Raw genomic sequence first — 17555 nt, forward strand, 5'->3', positions numbered from 1 at the left:
TTGTACATATGTGTATATAAATATGTGCGTGTGTGTATATATATGTTTGCATGTATATACATGAATACGTATACACAAATATATGTATAGATACAATCTGTGTGTATGTGCACATATACACATACACACATGTATATACACACATACATACGTACACCATATGTGTATAACCCTGAGTCAGAGGGCCTGGATTTGAATCCCACCTCTTCCATTTAATAGCTGTGTGATGGTGAGTGGGCTACTCTCCTCTGAGCCTCAGTTTTTCCTTTGGGGATTTGGAGAGGGCAAGGAAGCAGGCAAAAAGGATCGTGGAGTTGAGATGGGGGAGGTGGGCCAGCTTCTCCTCCAGCGTACTACTCCCTGGGACCTCATTATGCTATGCCCCCCCCCACTTTAGATCCAGGTCAAAAAAGTTGCTAGTTATTCCTAGAAACTGAGGCTCTGAGAGGGGAACGTGTGCTTCAGATTTCTCCACGCATTTATCTGTACTTACGTGTTTCTGTCTGCGTGCACTAATGTGCCCATCTGTGCATGTGGTTTGGTGCATGTTTGTAACTGATTCTTGACCCCAGAGCTGCAGTCGTCTGCTGCTTTATAACTTTGGGGGCAGGTCAAATGCAGCCCCCAGCTCCAGATCTAACTGCCTAAATCTCTTGTTTCTTTGGTGCTGCAGAAGACCCTTCTGGTGAGTGGAGCAGACAGAGATGCTCTCTGTAGATTCTCTGTCCTCATCTGCTCCTCCTCCCCTAGAGCCGTGTGAGGGAGGGCCCCGCTATTGGGCACCTCCTTGATTGGTGGGCTCATCGGTCCACCTGGTGTCTTCCACTCCCTGCCTTTGGAATGACCTTGGAGGTGCTGGGGATCAGCTGGGAAGAAGATCCTGGAATGTCCAGTCAGTCAGTCATCTAGAATTTATTAAATACCTACTATGTGTCAGGCACTGTGCTAAGTAACTTAACTTCTATTTGATTCAGTTTCCTCATATGTAAAATAAGGCTAATAATTGTACTTATCGCAAAGGGTTGTTGTGAGGATCAAATGAGATCATCTTTGTAAAGTGCTTAGCACAATGCCTGGCACGTAGTAGGTGCTATATAAATGCTAGCTATTATTATTATTCTGGGAGCTGCCAGTCTATCTCAGAGGTTAAGACATGCATCTTCCATGGTCTCTAAATTGATGATCTATGAGTACAACCAATATGGCGCCATGAAATATAGATTGGTATTGCCTGAATAGAATATGGTACTGAGGGAATGTGGACACTTGAGGAGAGTGGGCTGTTTGAGGTAGGAGGTAGATTTGGTCAAGAAGACATGTGGTTGAGTCTGTCACTCATTAGGGTTCTGGAGCTGATAAAGCCCTATGTCAATGTAAGCAGTTGTTATCAGGGAGGGCTTCTCCGAGGGGGTGAGCTTTCTTGCTTTGCTTTTTTTCAGTCCTCAGAGCAGGACTGGAAACTCAGCTTGGCGTGCTTTTTTTCCTGACCCATCTTTCTCTCTCCCCACCCCACAAACCTGGTCTCCTGTTCAGGAGGAGGAGTTCATCGATTGGTGGAGTAAATTCTATGCCTCAACAGGAGAGAATGAAAAATGTAGATCCTACCTGGAGAAGGGGTTTGACACTCTGGAGGTGAGCACTTCTTTGTGTCACTGAGCTGCTGTGGGTCCCTTTAACTCACTGAGGATTCCTCGAGCTGGGTCTGGGATTCAACCTCGTAGTGAGGCTAAGAGGAGGAGGGAGAGACGTGGTGGTCCCTGGCCTGCGGCAATCTCAAAGTCAAGTTGGAGGATGGGAAAGCTATATACCCACGAGATAATTAGGATTAGAACAATGGAAAAAGAATGTGAGGTTCGGCCGTGAGAGTTATAGAACATCCCAGGATCTTAGAGGAATCTCTACAGCACCCCTAGAGGTCAGCCTCCTACCCTGGCCAGGTGGTCATCCAGCCCCTTCCCGAAGGCCTAAAATGAGAGGAAAACTACCACACGGCTAGCCCCGATGGTCAGAAAGTTTTGCCTGACACTGAGCCTAAACCAGAGATCGCTGTAGACAGGGGTAATCATGAAAGACTTCTTGTAGGAGTTGATGTTTGAGTGGGACCTTAAGGAATGGGTAGCACTTGGATGAGGAGAGTGGATAGGTTTCCCTGTGGACTCCAAAGGTCCCAAATCCCCATCAAAGTCAGCCTGAGCCTTGTACTCTTTTAATATTATCGCATGTTAAATATTCAAATAATTCCTTAAAGAGAACACTCTATTCTTCTGGAATAAACACCCTGCCCTCTGCTTCTTTCGACTGCCTCTCCTCCCTCTTCTATCTTTCTCTCATCTTCTTCCTCCATCTCTCAAACTCTTTTCCCTCTCTTCCTTCTTCATACTTTCTGATCTTACATCTTCCCCTCTCCCTTCCTTTTCCCCCTCCTTTATCTTCTCTCTTCCATTTCCCTCTCTTTCTTTTTCCATTCCTGCCTTTGAATCCCCCTACCTGTTTTTTTTTCCTTTTGGCTTCCCTCTCTCTCCTCCTCTTTCCATTCTGTTCTTCCTCTCCTCCTTCTTACTCATACCTTTTCCTCCCTCTCTTTTCTCTCCACCATATTTGGCAGGTGTATGAAACTGAGTTGGAGAATGTGGAAGACTTTGAGGGTCTGTCTGACTTTTGTAACACCTTCAAACTATACCGGGGGAAATGCCAAGAGGAGATGGAAGACCCATCTGTAATTGGGGAGTTCAAGGTAACAAGGCCTGGAATTCTTCAGAGTTTGTGTTTAAGGGGTCAAGGATTGGGTATTAAGTATCATGGGGGTCTCTGGTCTTGTGGGGAAGAATGAATACAAGAATAGATATCAATGACTGTGGTAGTGATGGTCATGACGATGAGATCAATGATGGTGGTAATGAGGATGTTGGTGGTGATGGTAATGATGGTGGTTGGTGGTGGTTAGAGAAAATGATAAGGATGGTGGTGATGGTGCCCACACTGGTCATAGAGATGGTGGGAACGGGGTTGGTGGTGGCACTTCCCATGGTGAGGGAAGTACAGTGAGCATAGTGATGTTGCTAATAATAGTGACTTCAGTGGTGTGGATAGGGGAGTGGAGGTGTTGGCAAACAGGATGATGGGGAGGGTGCTGATGGTGCTGATGAGAACTAACTCCAGTCTCTTTGCAGGGACTGTTCAAAATATATCCCCTTCCAGAAGACCCGGCTGTCCCATTGCCCCCAAGGCAGTTTTACCAGCTGCCTGCCCAGGGGCCCCAGGAGTGTCTTGTCCGTGTTTATATCATTCGAGCTTTTGGCCTGCAACCCAAGGACCCCAATGGAAAGGTACCATCACAGGTCCCATGTTCCCCCTCAAGAGCAGGGCTTCGAGCCAAGTGGCAATAGAATTTAGTCCTTCCTGAGCTCTGGGGAGCCTGTGGTCTAATAGAAGACCCAAGAATCACTCATGAAGCAAAACAGCACACGTAGAATTTTAGGAAGTCAGAGGAAGGAGACATCCATTGGTTTGTGCTTCCTGGAGGAGGTGGCCTTTAAGCTGAACTGGAAAGCATACATAAGTTGAGGGGAATAGAGATAATTTTTCAGAGAGATGAACAGTATAAGCTAACAGCATGTGTAGGAAACAAGGATGAGGCAATCCCAGAAGGACGTGCGGTCAGCCTAGAACCGGTCTCAAGTTCTATTATGAACACTTACTAGCAGTGTGACCCCAAGTGAATAACTCAGTTGCCCCATCTTTCTGCTTTGCAAACTTTTAAGCACTATTAAGTGTCAGTTGTGAGTAAGGAATGTCCAGCTGAGAAGTTTGGCCTTACTAAGGCAACTGGTGTAGTGGACAGAGCATTGGACCTGGAGTCAGGAAAACCTCAGTTAAAATTCTGCCTCATCTACTTGCTAGCCCCTCACTTGTGGGCCTGCAGTTCCTGAGCCTTTCCCAGCCATATGTAAAAGGGGGATAGTAATAATACTTCATACTCAGGACCATTGTGGGGATCAAATGAGATAATATATGTTGCAAACTTTAAGGTATTATATAAATGTTAGCTGTAATAATTATTATTATTAGTTATAAGGGATATGCCTTACTATACCTGCAGCTGGTAGGCCACTTTATAAGCCACTTGGAGCCAGGGTCAGGACCAGTGGACACCAGCCAATCAATAAGTATTGATTAGGCCCTTCTGACCTCCCATGTCTCCTATCCCAGCCTAACCTGAGTTGTGCCTTGGAGGCCATCTGGTCTAAATTTCTCATTTTACAGAGAAGGAAATTGAGGCCCAGAGAGGTTGAGTGACTTGCCCAAGGTCACAGAGTAGTGTCAGAGGTAGAATTGGAATCCAGGACCTGTGACTCCAGAGTCAGTACTCCTTCCCCGAGACCACATTACCTAAGAGGAGTTTTCAAGATGTGTTAGATAACCCATCCCAGCTATTTTCATTGGTTCTGTCCCCTAGTGTGACCCTTACATCAAGATTTCTGCGGGGAAAAAATCAGTGAATGACCAGGACAACTACATCCCCTGCACTCTGGAGCCTGTGTTTGGAAGGTGAGGGAAGAGTGCCCGGCTCCACGAGGGATGAGCTGGGAATGGGGAGAGGGATGGGGGAAGCTCCAGGTGGGGACCAGGGGAGGGGAGGGGGCCAGAGAGACACCGCTGAGGTGCTTATATTTCCTCTCCATTTCCTTAGGGTATCCCCTAGTGCAGCATTTGGCACCTAGGAGGTCTTTTATCAGTGCTCCTTGAATGCTATTGAATGGTTGAGTCTTCTCATGTCTCCATGAAGGAGAGAGAAGTCAGGGGAGAGGGAGCTCTCCCAGAGAGGAGATAAACTGCTCATTGCCATGGAAAGAGTGGGGGACTAAGGGCCAGGTTCCTCACCGGCTAATTTTGTGTCAGGGAAAGCCACAGAAAATATGCCTTCAAAAGAACTTTTCAAGGCGAATTCTGGTGTGTGTGTGTGTGTGTGTGTGTGTGTGTGTGTGTGAAGACCTCAGCACAACACCATATGTGGTGACAGAGATTGAGGGACACAAAGAGACCATCCTGGTTGTGGGGACCTCCTAGAAGAAGGGCAATCTGGTAGTTTTAAGAAATGAAACTATTCTTGCGAGGTTGGTGCTGAGCGTGGCTGCTTCTATTCTGCTGGGCTACAAGTGCTATTGGTAGCCTCTAACTTTTGGTGTCATAGGAGTGAAGCTCTGGCTGCCCTTGCCTAGTTATAACTCTACTAAGAGCTTCTCTTGTTTCCATTCATCAACAGACTGTAGCTATGTCTTTTCCCAAAGCAGAATAGAAGCTTGGTTATTCATTCATTCACCAACCCAGATGGAAGAGATAGTTCCTGCCCTCATCTATCCATCCCTCCACCCACCCATCCATCCATCCATCCATCCATCCATGCATCCATCTGTCCATCCATCCATCCACTCATCAATCCATCCATCCACTCATCCATCCATCCATCCATCCATCCATCCATCCATCCATCCATCCATCCATCCATCTGTCCATCCATCCATCCATCCACTCATCAATCCATCCATCCATCCATCCATCCATCCATCCATCCATCCATCCCCTCATCCATCTACCCATCCATCTACCCATTTGTTCATCTCACTCATCAATTAATTCATCCATTAATTCTTGTATTCATTCATACATTTGTTCATTCATGTATTCATAAATTCATTTGTTTATGCATGCATTCATTTATTCACATATTAAACCATAACCAAGTGCCTGTACTTAGCCATGGACAAGGCTATGTTGTAGGAGAGACAAGAAGAGAGGACTTGGTCCTTGCCCTCAGGGACTCCAAATCTACTTAGGGCGATAAGATGCCAACCAAATGGAGTAGAGGCTAATTTGGTGATTGGTGTGTGGTTCAAGCAGTAAGTGCTGAAGGCCTTCAGCGGAGGGAGAAATTCCTTCATTCCTGTGGGCTGATGATGGAGGTGCCATCTTGTCCAACCCTTCTCTGATAGGCTCTCTTCCCTGCAGGGTGTATGAACTGACCTGCACCCTACCACTGGAGAAAGACCTCAAGGTCATGCTATATGATTATGATGTCCTCTCTAAGGATGAGAAGATTGGGGAGACGGTCATCGACCTGGAGAACCGATTCCTGTCCAAGTTTGGTGCACGATGCGGTCTCCCCCAGACCTACTGCGTGTAAGTGCCCAAGGCTGCCGTGGCCCATAGCATCTCCATGGGCCCCTCTGTCAGCATTAAAGGGTGTTATGGGCAGAGTCCACATGTAGCACACACATACACGGGGGTGGCTGGAAATGTCTGTGTAGATGTGTTTCCAGTCTGCCCCAGGGCCCTGTCTCTGCATATCTTCACGTTGCCTCCTCTCGGGCCTTAGCTCGGGACCGAATCGATGGAGAGACCAGCTCCGCCCGACTCAGCTCCTGCATCTATACTGCCAGCAGAACAAGGCCAAAGCCCCCGTGTACCGCAACGACCGGGTGGTGTTCCAGGACACAGAGGTCACCCTCGAAGACATCAGTGAGTCTCAGCTCTGTCCTAGGCCCAGGACCTTGCCTCATTCCTTAGCATCATCTCCCAGCACTTCATGACTTAAGTAATAATCCTGTGTGGAGGGAGAGATTGTATTTGATGACCCTAAGATCTCTCTCATTTTGGACTGGAGTGGAAAGAGCACCTGCCAGGGAGCAGGGGATCAGAGTTCAAGTCTTGGTGCTGCCACTAATTAGCCGTGACCATAAATGAATGTGGTGGAGTTGTTTCAGTCCTGTTTGACTCTTCGTGATCCCATTTGGGGTCTAGGCCATGAGGTTAAATGACTTGCCCAGAGCCACAAAGCTAGTAAGTGTCAAGTGTCTGAGGCCATATTTGAACTCAGGTCCTCCTGACTCCAGGGCTGGTGCTCTGTTCACTGTGCCACCTAGCTGCCCCCCATTTGGGGTTTTCTTGACAGAGATACTGGAGTGGTTTGCATTTCCTTCTCCAGATCGTTTTACAGAGGAGGGAACTGAGGCAAACAGGGTTAAGTGACTTGCCCAGGGTCACACAGCTGTTAAGTGTCCTACTGGATTTGAACTCAGGAAGATGAGTCTTTCTGACTCCAGGCTCCACACTCTATCCACTGCACCACCTAGCTGCCCTACGAATGAATGAGTCCCTAACTTTCTTTGGGCTTCAGTTTGCTCATCTGAAAAAAAGAAGGGTTTTGGACTGGGGTGATGACTGAGGTCTTTGCCAGGTCCAAAGCTCTATGGGCAGGGAGGGCTCCATGGGGGAAGAACTTAAATGATGCCTGGAAGGATGGAACTGCAAAGGGGGAGGGGAACAAAGCCAGAAGGCCGTTTGTGCTTGGAAGGTGAAGCCCTCAAAGGGCAGTGTTCGACCCTAGTGAGCCAGCTCTGATGGTGGAGTTTCAGGCACTGTGTCAGGCTCGGGGTGGGGAAGGTTTGGCTACTCTTTCACGCAACGTCTTGGGTCCTGAAGAAGCCGCCAAGCAGAACCGTTGGTAGTCTGGACCGAGACAGCAGGCAGCCAGCTACTCTGTGGGTGTCCAAGCTGTCCCGGCTCCTTGCCAACCCCATCCTGGGGTTTTTGGTCTTCTCTTTTTGGCTCAGAGAATGGCAAGATGGCGAATCCTCACCTGGGTCCAGTGGAGGAGCAGCTGGCACTGGCTGTCCTGAGGCAGCAGGGCCTCGTCCCTGAGCATGTGGAGAGCCGGTCCCTCTACAACCCTCTGCAGCCAGACATTGAGCAGGTAGGACCAGCGGCACGCTCCCCAGTGACCAAAGCCCAGGCACACAGCAGGGAAGGTTCACGGTGTGTCCCCTGGGATCTGCCCTGAGGTTGGCCCAGGGTCACTCTCACCCATGCTGTCCTTATGGACCAGAAAGGCTCCCAACTCTCTGAACCTCCTCTTAGTGACCCATGAGGGTTACAACCTTTGGGGGCTTTCTCCCAGTCCTTCCTGATTCTGTTTCTGGGCAGAGAACATGCATTTATTAAGTACCAACTGTATATGAGACACTCCTCTAGTCATTATGGGTACAAAGACAAACATGACAGTTTACATTTTGTTAGGGGACAACAGTCTATAAAAACAGAGGATGCTCAAGTAGGGGATGATGAGGACCAGGAAGTAGTGGAGGCCTGGGGCCTGGCAAGATGAGGCAAAAAGCCCTCCTGTCAGAGGTGGGGAAAGCAGAGATTCCAGGGGTCCTCCACTGGGGAAAGAAGGACAGCCTTGGTCTTTGTCCCAGTGGTCCTCTTCTAGCATCGGAGGAGGGGGTGGAGGTAAAGAGAGTGGGGCTGGTCCCGCGCTGCTAATTACTAGCTGTGTGACCCTGGGGCAGGTCTCTGGACTTGTTCTTCTCTAGACTTCATCTGTTCAATGAAAGCTTTGGACTCAATGCCCCTTGAAGTCCCATGCAGCTGAGATCTTATGATCGTCACCTTCTGGGATCTCAGCCTCCGTCCTTCCAGAATACATCTTGGCTTGGCGTTGCATCTCCCTTCTCACCTTCTAGTCTCTCTTGAGCATTTCCTGTGTGTCCAGCCCTCCGCCAGGCTCTGTAAGAGAATGGTGTCTGCCCTTAGGGAGCTTGGAGAATAGTTATGGAGACTGAAGACGCAGAGGAAACACGGGAACACAGGACCAACAGAATCCATTGGCTGTAGGGTTGACAGCTGGATGGGGATCTTAGAGATCACTTAGTCTAGGAGTTCCATGGACCCATTTGGGATCTGTGGATAGATTCCAGGGGGTCCACTAAATACAAGGTAATTTGGGAGAGAGGGCACCCTCTCTGTGGATTGGAAGGATCAGGAAAGGTTTCATGAGAAAGTATGTTCACTAACCATCACCAATTTTCCCAGGCATTGACGTCAATCTCATTGGCTTATAGCAGAGGCCAATGCCATGGGTTCTGCTTTCTAGACCATTCCACCATTCTTTCAATGACTTTTTAATTGAGCATCTCTGGTGTGCAAGGCACAATGTTACTGTCCCTGACTGACCAAGATTGGGTTGGGTATGCGTCTGTGGTCAGAATTCAGGGATTGGTCTCTAGCTGGAATTAGGGGCTATGACAGTGAAACTAATTGGTGCCAGGAGGGATTCAAACCCATGACTTGACCTCATTATGAGATCAAGCTCAAACTCAAACCAGTGAGTTAAGTAGCCCAGGCAGGGCCATTAAGGGTGAGGGGGATAAATGGCAGAAATAATCGTGGATGTAACTAGGATGGGAAGATGAGCACTTTGTTCCTTCACCGGGTAGAAATCACTGAACTCAGTACCTCAGGCACACTCTTCTGCACTTCCTCCCCAACAAGTGGGCTCCTCAGAAGGGGCCTGATGGGATCCTGGGGTCTCTCCCCCAAGGGGTCTTTAATCTTGAGTTCCAATTTTGGAGCTCTCTCTCTGGGATCTATCCCAGGGCATTATTTGTCTTAAAGTGTTGCTTTGAATGGATTTTTGTGGTTCTTGACTCAACACAGCATGCCTTGTGAAGGGGAGCTCACTAACCCCAGGGACCGTTTTTTTCTTCCTCTGCTCCAGCTGCCCTTTGTTGTTAGAGAATTTGTCTCTGTGTTGGAGAAAAGCGGGGTGTGTGTGGAGGAACTGATGGGGGTTCCAGGGACAGGGTGGTTGGGGTTGGGGGATTAAGTTAACCCTGGGGCAGTAGAAAGCTGGAACAGAGCAGGATGCAGAGGTCCAGTGGGAGCAGAGAGAGGATGTGAGGCAATAAGGAGGAAGGGGCTGCTGAGGCGTTCTGATTTCATGCGGTCAACTCTCTCCGCAGGGAAAGCTGCAAATGTGGATTGACCTATTTCCAAAGGCTCTTGGAGCACCTGGACCTCCATTTAAAATTACCCCCCGCAAAGCCAAGAGGTGACTTTCTGTTCTCTGTCTTGGTGTTGGGCCATCTTTCCAATGCTTTCTTTGTTTCAGTTCAGGAATTAATTGGGAGCCAGAGTTAGGGGTCATCTTGAGGGTGGGGATAGTAATTCTGTGGCTATGGCAAGAAGTCACTCTATGGACAGACTGAAGGGGCTGGTCTTTGGCCAGCATTTGGGGTCAGAGCATTTTTCTGTGAAAAGTTGAGTGCCTGGGGAGTCATGAAACCTAGGACCCTGGCCACTGTGGGCTTCATGCTCCCCAAGCCCATTTGGGATCCCTCACCTTTCTTCTGCAATGAACCTGGGTTAATCTGCATCTTCCTCTCCTGACCAGGTTTCTCCTGCGATGTATTATTTGGAACACCAAAGATGTTATCTTGGATGACGTCAGCATCACTGGGGAGAAGATGAGTGACATCTACGTGAAAGGGTAGGAATTACCCCAGTGGTCTCATGGTAGCTCCCTTCATCATCATCATGAATGTGCATTTATTAAGTGCCTCCTGTATGCAAGGCACTGTGCCAAGCCATGTGGGTACAAAGGACAACAAAAATGTGGTCTGTGCCATCAAAGAGAGTGCATGTGAATGTGGGAGACATGCTGGGCTCTTGAGGGAGACAGAGCTTACCCTGGAGGAACCCCCGGCCACGCCCTGCCTTCTCTGGTCCTCTGCTTCCTTATCTGCACCGTGTCAGGTTGGATGGATTATTTTTCATGTGTTGGCCAGCTCTGGTGTTTTAGGATCCTGGGAGTTGTGACTTGCATAGAGAAGATTTAAATGAGCTAATGAGGATTTGTGGTCATTCGGCATTTGTCACCTGAAAATAATGCACTAAAATCTCAGCTGGAATAAATGAGGATCCTGACCACTGTCTGTGAGGGGCAGACACAGCCCCTGACCTTAGGGAGCCTCTAATGTGATGAGGGAGGTGAGAGGCTGTAGTCCCTTCCCCTCAGGAAACCCCTGCTCTGATAGGGAAGACACTGGCCCCATCCTCAGCCCCTGGTCTGATGGGGACGACCCCGGCCCCATCCTCAGGGAGCTCCTGCTTTGATGGGGAGGATCCCAAGCCTATCCTCAGGGAGCTCTCCAATAATGTCTTTCTCTGCAAGTTTTCAGTATCCCTCTCATGAGGAAGGTCGGGAACAGTCTAAAATGAGAAGGAAATCAAAGAAATTGAGAAATTCAGCGGCTTATCCCTTCCTGTTCGCGACTTTTCCATTTATGACACATTCTGTTCTGCCGGGGGCCAGGGGAGAATTCTTCCCCCTGAGGAGCCCCCTCGCCTGCCTGAGGCTCTGCTCGTGTTCAGTGTCCTCAGCCTGCAGACCGTGTTGCTGGGTCAGTAAGAAGCCGCAGGGAATCTCCCGCTGCGGCCCAGCCAGTGCACCCCACTCCAAATCTATCTCCCATGTGAAATCCCTTATTAACGTGAAAGATGCAATGGTTGTGGGTGAGGGAATGAGTTTTTAAAAGGGAATCTGCTTTACGCAGACCCTCCCCTGCAGGGCTTTTGAAATACAAGAGCATCAAATTTAGAGCAGAAAGGTGCTGAGAATTTAGAAAGCTGGGACATGGAGCACAAAAGTCTGAGTAGGATGGGGAACCTAGAACCTAGAAAGGCAGAACTGAATGTCAGAATAGAGACCTTAGAATTTCAGAGTTGGGAGAGAACTTAGAACATAGAGCTTAGAAGGTCTGAGCTGGATGGAACCTTGGAATACGGAATGTTAGAACATAGAATACAAAATGTCAGAGCTGGGAGGGTCTATAGAACAGGGAATGTAAGCGCTGGGAGGGCTCTTAGAAGAGGGAATGTCAGAGCTGGGAGGGAGCTTAGAACAGGGAATGTCAGAGCTGGGAGGGCCCTTAGAACACAAAATGTTAAGACAGAACATAAGATGTCAGAACTGAAAGAGCCTTCGAACAACATCTATTTTCACCAATATTATATTATAGAGGAAGACAGAGCTGGGAGGGACCTTGGGGTCCAGCTGCCTCATTTTTTTGCAGAGAGAGAAGTTGAGGCACATTGGAGATGTTAAATGACTTAATGGGTCACCCACACAATGAGTATCTGAGGTGGGATTCAAACCCAGGTCTACTGACCCCAAATCCAGCTCATTTGGAGAAGACCCCCTAACTCTCTCCATCCATCCTTGGGGAATAAAATGGAGAAATATAGGCTGCATGGATGAGATGCTGTAAAGTGGACTGGTGGCTGCTTAGAAAGCCAAACCCAAGATGTTGGTCTTGATTCGGAATAAAAGGGTATCAAAAGAATGGAAGCTGCCTGAGGGCAGGGACCCTTCTATTCCTGTCATTGTATTCCCCAGACACTAGCACAAAGGTTCTTCATAGGATCATAAGACTCAGAGTTGGAAGGGACCTTCAAGTCTCTTTTAGTCCAACCTCCTCATTTTACAGGTGAGGAAACTGAGGCTCAGAGAGGTGAAAAAGTTGCCCAAAGTCAGAAGATAAATGGCAGACCTGGAATTCAAATGTAGGTCCCCTGTGTCCAAATCCGTTGCTCCTTGCCCAGGACGGTAGTGTTCCATTGGATGGAAGAGGGGCATCCTTGCTGCTGCACAGGAGATGTCCTTGTACGTAGCAGGGGCAATGTTTATGCCCCGTCTCTCCTTCCTTCTTCCCCATCCCTCCAGGACGTGATGAAATGTTTATCTTATCAAAATCCCAAGTCTCTTCTTATCTCTCTCTAGTTGGATGCTTGGCTTTGAGGAGCACAAGCAAAAGACGGATGTTCACTATCGCTCGCTGGGCGGAGAAGGCAATTTTAACTGGCGGTTCATCTTCCCCTTTGACTACGTGCCTGCTGAGCAAATGTGCACGGTCACCAAGAAGGTGAGAGCAGCTCCTGGCCCCAGGTCACTGTTGGCATCTCCACCACCCCCTTCCAAGGCACCAGGACCAACTTAGAACCTATCAGGGAGACGCAGACAAATGCCCTCGGGGAGCCTCCATTTAATGGGGACCGCACAGTCTGTCCTCCCAGGAGCCCCTAGTACAAAGAGGAGGAAGTTCTTGGTATCATGAGGGAGAACAGGACACCCACAGAGACGCATGAATCGTAAGGTGAAATTGACTAGGAATAGTGTAAAGTCGTACATTTGGATTTCAAAAATCAACTTCACAAGGACAAAATGGGGGTGGCATTTCCAGATAGCAAATTTTATGAAAGAGATCTGGAGGTTTTAGTGGACCACAAGCTCAACATGAGTTAGCAGCCAAAAGAGCTCATGGGAACTTAGAGAGGCCCAGTGTTCTGATGGGCAGCTAGGTGGCACCATAGTGCATAGAGTGCTGGGTCCGGAGTCAGAAAGTCTTTTCTTCCTGAGTTCAAATCCAGACTCAGACACTTACTAGCTGTGTGACCCTGAGCAAGTCACTTCACCCTGTTTGCCTCAGTTTCCTCATCTGCAAAATAAGCTGAAAAAGGAACCAACAAACCACTCTAGTATCTTTGCCAAGAAGACCCCAAATGGGGCCATAATAAGTCAGAGAGGTGATCGCTTTGTAAATGTGTCACTGGGCTGTCAGGGTTGGGAGCTGGGGCAGAGACTGAAAGTTTGGCCTATGGGATGCTTGGCTGAGTTTTCTGTGTGTTGAGTTTCCATGACAACCCCTTACCAGGTACTAATGCCCCCACCTTCCCCCAATTAACTTTGTCCTTATTTTTTTTTATACTTATGTCCATATGTCCATCTATTCTATACTTATGCCCAATTTTTACACATATGTCCATATGTTGTCTCCTCCAATAGAACGGAAGCCCCTTGAGGTCAAGGACTGCTTCATTTCTGTCTTCATATCCCCGGTGCCTGGCACAGAGTAGATGCCTCATAAATGCCAACTGATTGATTGACATAATTGTTACCTTCAGGTGTTTGAAGGCATGTATTGTGGGAAAGGGATCAGCCTTAGTCTGCTTAGCCCCACAGGCTCCGTGTCAGGAAAAAACAACATTCTAACAATTATTGCTGTCCCAAAGTGGAACGGGTTGCTCTGGAAGACAGTGAGGCTCCCCTTCAGGGAGGTATTCAAGCAGAGAGTGGAGGAGCATTTGTCTGGTGTGTCATAGTGAGGCTTCATTTTCAAATACGGTTTGAACTAGATGGCATCTGAGGTCCCTTCCAAATCTGAGACCAAGGAAGGAATCGGGGCTCATTGAAGAGTAAGCTCAGGAAGAGATGCAGAAGGAGGTTCTGTGATTACTCTCACCACACTCATGACCACCACCATCGCTGCTGCCATCGTCATTACCATTATCCTTATAGCCCTTGCTACCATTATTACCCTCGTCCCCATGATCACCTTCATCGTTGTAGCCAAGATCACCATTGTCGTCCTCAGCCCCGTGACCACAATTCATTTATCGTCATCGTCACCACTCCCACCACCGCTGTTGCCATCATCACATTCACTACTCTTTCCATCCAGATCCCATAGTCACCGCTCCCTGCACTCCACCCCTGCACCATATCCTGTTTCTAATTATGTTTGCCTGAGTTTGAATCAACGCAGCTAATTGGGAGTTTTGAATTGCTCCTCTAATGGGAACCTCAGTCTTTAATGTCAATAGGTTGATTAATTCTGAAGCCATTAGCCACATAATTGCTCTGCTATGACAAGTATGAAAGAGGACAGATGGGAAACAGATGTGGGCATGAGAGGTCGGGGGCCATACCGGGACAGCACGTACGGGGAAAATCATCACAGCAGCCCAAAAGAAGGAGGAATGCCTTGGAAGACAAGAGAGACATGGTTGTTCAGTGGGCTTTGCCAGTTGTGCAACCTCTTCTCCAGCCCTCAGTATCTTCATCTGCAAAATGGGGCAATAAGATTTATAATGCTAACCCTCTGGAGTTGTATGGATAAAGTAAAATTTATTCATTCAACAAACCTTTATTATAATGATTTTAAAGTGCTTTTCAGACCTTAAAGTATTCATTAAAAGCATAGGATCATAAAACTGCCTCTGTCATCACTGGCATCATCAATCCTTAAAGTGTTGTGAACCACTTTACAAATATGATCTAATTTGATCCTTATAGCATCCTTGGGAGGAGGTAGGTGCTATCATCACCCCCATTTTACAGATGAGAAGATTGAGGCACAGAGCAGTTAAGTGACTTGCCCAGGGTCACACTGAGTTGGTAGATGTCTGAATCTGGATTTGACTCCAGGTCTAGCCCTCTACCCACTGGGTCCCCTCGCTGCCTCTCACTTGGAGAAGTAATGGGGGCATTGCGGGTGGATATCTCATTCCACCTAGGACTCATATTGAATTGTGTGATGCTGGGCAAGTCACTTAACCCCTCAGACTATGAGCTACAGAATCACTGCTGATCTGGTTCTATGAAAGGAGTTTCCACACTGTGAGTTCCTTTGACAGCTATCATCCCAGGTCTGGAGCAAAAATATCCTCTAACATTCATTCACCTGGGGAGGTCTGTGCTCTCTTGTTCCCTGCACCTCCTTTCCTTTCTGGGAGTGTGGGATGGTTGCTGCTACTCTTGTTGGGGTATGGTATGCTTCCTCATGTGTGCCCCAAGCCTTTGCTTCCCTCCTCCACCCAGCAGGACCCTGTCTAGCCTAGAAAAGAAAAGAGGGAGAATGTGAGAACTATCTTGCAGTGTCTGAAGGGCTTGTCATATCCAGGAGGGATCAGATGTGCTCTCTTTGGGTAGAAGTTGCAAAGACACCACTTGAGGACAATGTGGGGAAAAAGTCGCTAAGAGTGAGCACTACCTCAAAGGAGAAGGGCCTGCCTGGAGAGGTGGCGGGAGGTCTTCTGTGTCTGGAGGTCATTGAGAGGAGGTTGGGTGACTACTTGTCGGGCATGTTCTAGTGCGAATTCTCTTCATGAGTGGATTGGACCAGGCATCTGTCGAGACCCCTTTGAGCTCTCAAGTTCTGTGATTCTGTGAAGTGACTAACCCAAAGTCGCCCTGCTAGTAAGTGTCCAAGGTGGGGCTTGAGCCCAGGTCTCCTGACTCTCATTAGAATTTCTATTGTGCCACAAATGTGCAGCTGTCTAGATGGGACCTTTCTGTCTCTGAGTTAGAAGTAGGTGTAAGGGTACCCTGAGAGAGGACAGCTGAGTCCCCCATGGGTCTGCCCTTCCAGGGTCTGCCAGCAGCTCCTGAGGGTCCAAAGGGTGCAGCACCCAGCCTTCTGGCAGGTGTGGCTTCCTGACCAGGTCAGGACACAGCACCTCAGAGAGGCCTCAAGGAACCAATTACCCCCCTCCTTTAAATGCCAAATAGCCGAGTACAAGGTGAAAAGCTGTGGCCAGAAACCACAGAAAGGGCCTGGAGTGTAGACCATAGATGGCAGAAAGATAAACAAATATATATGGAAAAGCAGAGCTTCAACAAGACGTCTGATTGCAACCTAAGAGAGTTTTTTTGTTTCTTATTTTGTTTTAAAAGGTTTTTTTTTTTAGCTACTACAACCAAAGTTGAGGAGTTTTCTACTTATAAACAGGGAAACACCTCAAGTAGAACATAGCTTAAAAGAAACAACAACAAAAAAAGCCTTCCCAAGTAGCAATTAGCATGCCTTGTTATAAGGTCTGCCTTTCTAAATATACTTGTTTGTCCCTCTCCCATGTGTGGGTTGTGCCGGGCTCTCTCCTCCTCCCCACATCTTTTCACCTTGTCCTGAGTTACCATTTGGAATTGTGAGGAACACAGTTAATTACATCCTCTGGGCCTCTCTGTTTCTGGCCCATGAAATCCAGCACCTCTGTCCGGCTCTTCCAGACTAAGACCTTTCTTTTGGTGGAGTAAACCCGCGGCTTCTCTTTCCCTTCTCTCTATCTTTCTGAGGAGCCTTGAACGGCTGTCTAAAACTGAGGCATTGGCTAGAACTGTCTGCCCTCAGCTCCCAAGTGGTTCTAACCACCTGGGGGTTGCCGCTGTTATTTTATTGCTTAGAGGGGCTGAGCCTTTATTCCTCCCGAACATTTTTGAGGCTCTCAAGCAAAGCGAGATGTGGATGAAACAGAGATAAACTGATTTATTCATGTGGGTATGGCTGGCTCTGGAGACAGAATTCAGGGATAGCTTAGTCCTCTGAAGAATCCTCAAGTTTTCCCTGCCCCTCTGCCCTCATAGGTCGTTATTTGGGGAGCCTCTTTGAAGTGTATCTCTACAACATCTAGCTAGGAAGCTGACCTTCGAGGTCAAGCCCCACCTCTGACCCCTCCTGGCTGTATGGTCCTGGGCACATCATTGACCTTCTCGGGGCTCTAGGCTGTAGACTGCAGAGAAGGGGCCAGCCTGTACTGGTGGATTGAATTTCCTCTTCCAAGCATTCCCTATATGAACAAAATCATGGGTCTAGAGCTCATGCCCATCCTGAACATCTGCGTTGATGGGGAGATTATAGATCCAGGGCTGAAAGAGACCCACTGACACCCTCGGCTCTAAGTGCTAACCCCCTAATGTTACCTCCCCCTACTTTATATTTATTGTGTATGGTCTGGTTCATATATACATACATGTAGAAAAATGTACACACATATCACATATACACATATTTCACACACAGAGATATACATCTATACACATTCCCCCATTAGAGTAGAAGCCCCTTTTGGGCAGGGACTATTCTTCCCTTTCTTTGTATCCTTAG

General features: G+C 48.1%; 1 protein-coding gene across 3 annotated transcripts in view; it reads left to right on the plus strand.

Moving 5' to 3' along the window:
* The window catches only part of DYSF (dysferlin), a 231419-nt gene that overhangs the window by 196605 nt on the left and 17259 nt on the right, over window positions 1-17555 (plus strand). For all 3 annotated transcript variants that reach the window (XM_027839970.1, XM_027839971.1, XM_027839972.1), the window contains 10 exons: window positions 1534-1632; window positions 2606-2734; window positions 3171-3326; window positions 4457-4548; window positions 6007-6177; window positions 6374-6516; window positions 7611-7750; window positions 9798-9886; window positions 10229-10324; window positions 12617-12758. In XM_027839970.1, the coding sequence (XP_027695771.1) occupies window positions 1534-1632; window positions 2606-2734; window positions 3171-3326; window positions 4457-4548; window positions 6007-6177; window positions 6374-6516; window positions 7611-7750; window positions 9798-9886; window positions 10229-10324; window positions 12617-12758 (1257 nt within the window). The remainder of the gene's footprint in view (window positions 1-1533; window positions 1633-2605; window positions 2735-3170; window positions 3327-4456; window positions 4549-6006; window positions 6178-6373; window positions 6517-7610; window positions 7751-9797; window positions 9887-10228; window positions 10325-12616; window positions 12759-17555) is intronic.

Source organism: Vombatus ursinus, unplaced genomic scaffold (genome assembly GCF_900497805.2).
Source record: "Vombatus ursinus unplaced genomic scaffold, bare-nosed wombat genome assembly UNPS02014837.1, whole genome shotgun sequence".
Classification (NCBI taxonomy): domain Eukaryota; kingdom Metazoa; phylum Chordata; class Mammalia; order Diprotodontia; family Vombatidae; genus Vombatus; species Vombatus ursinus.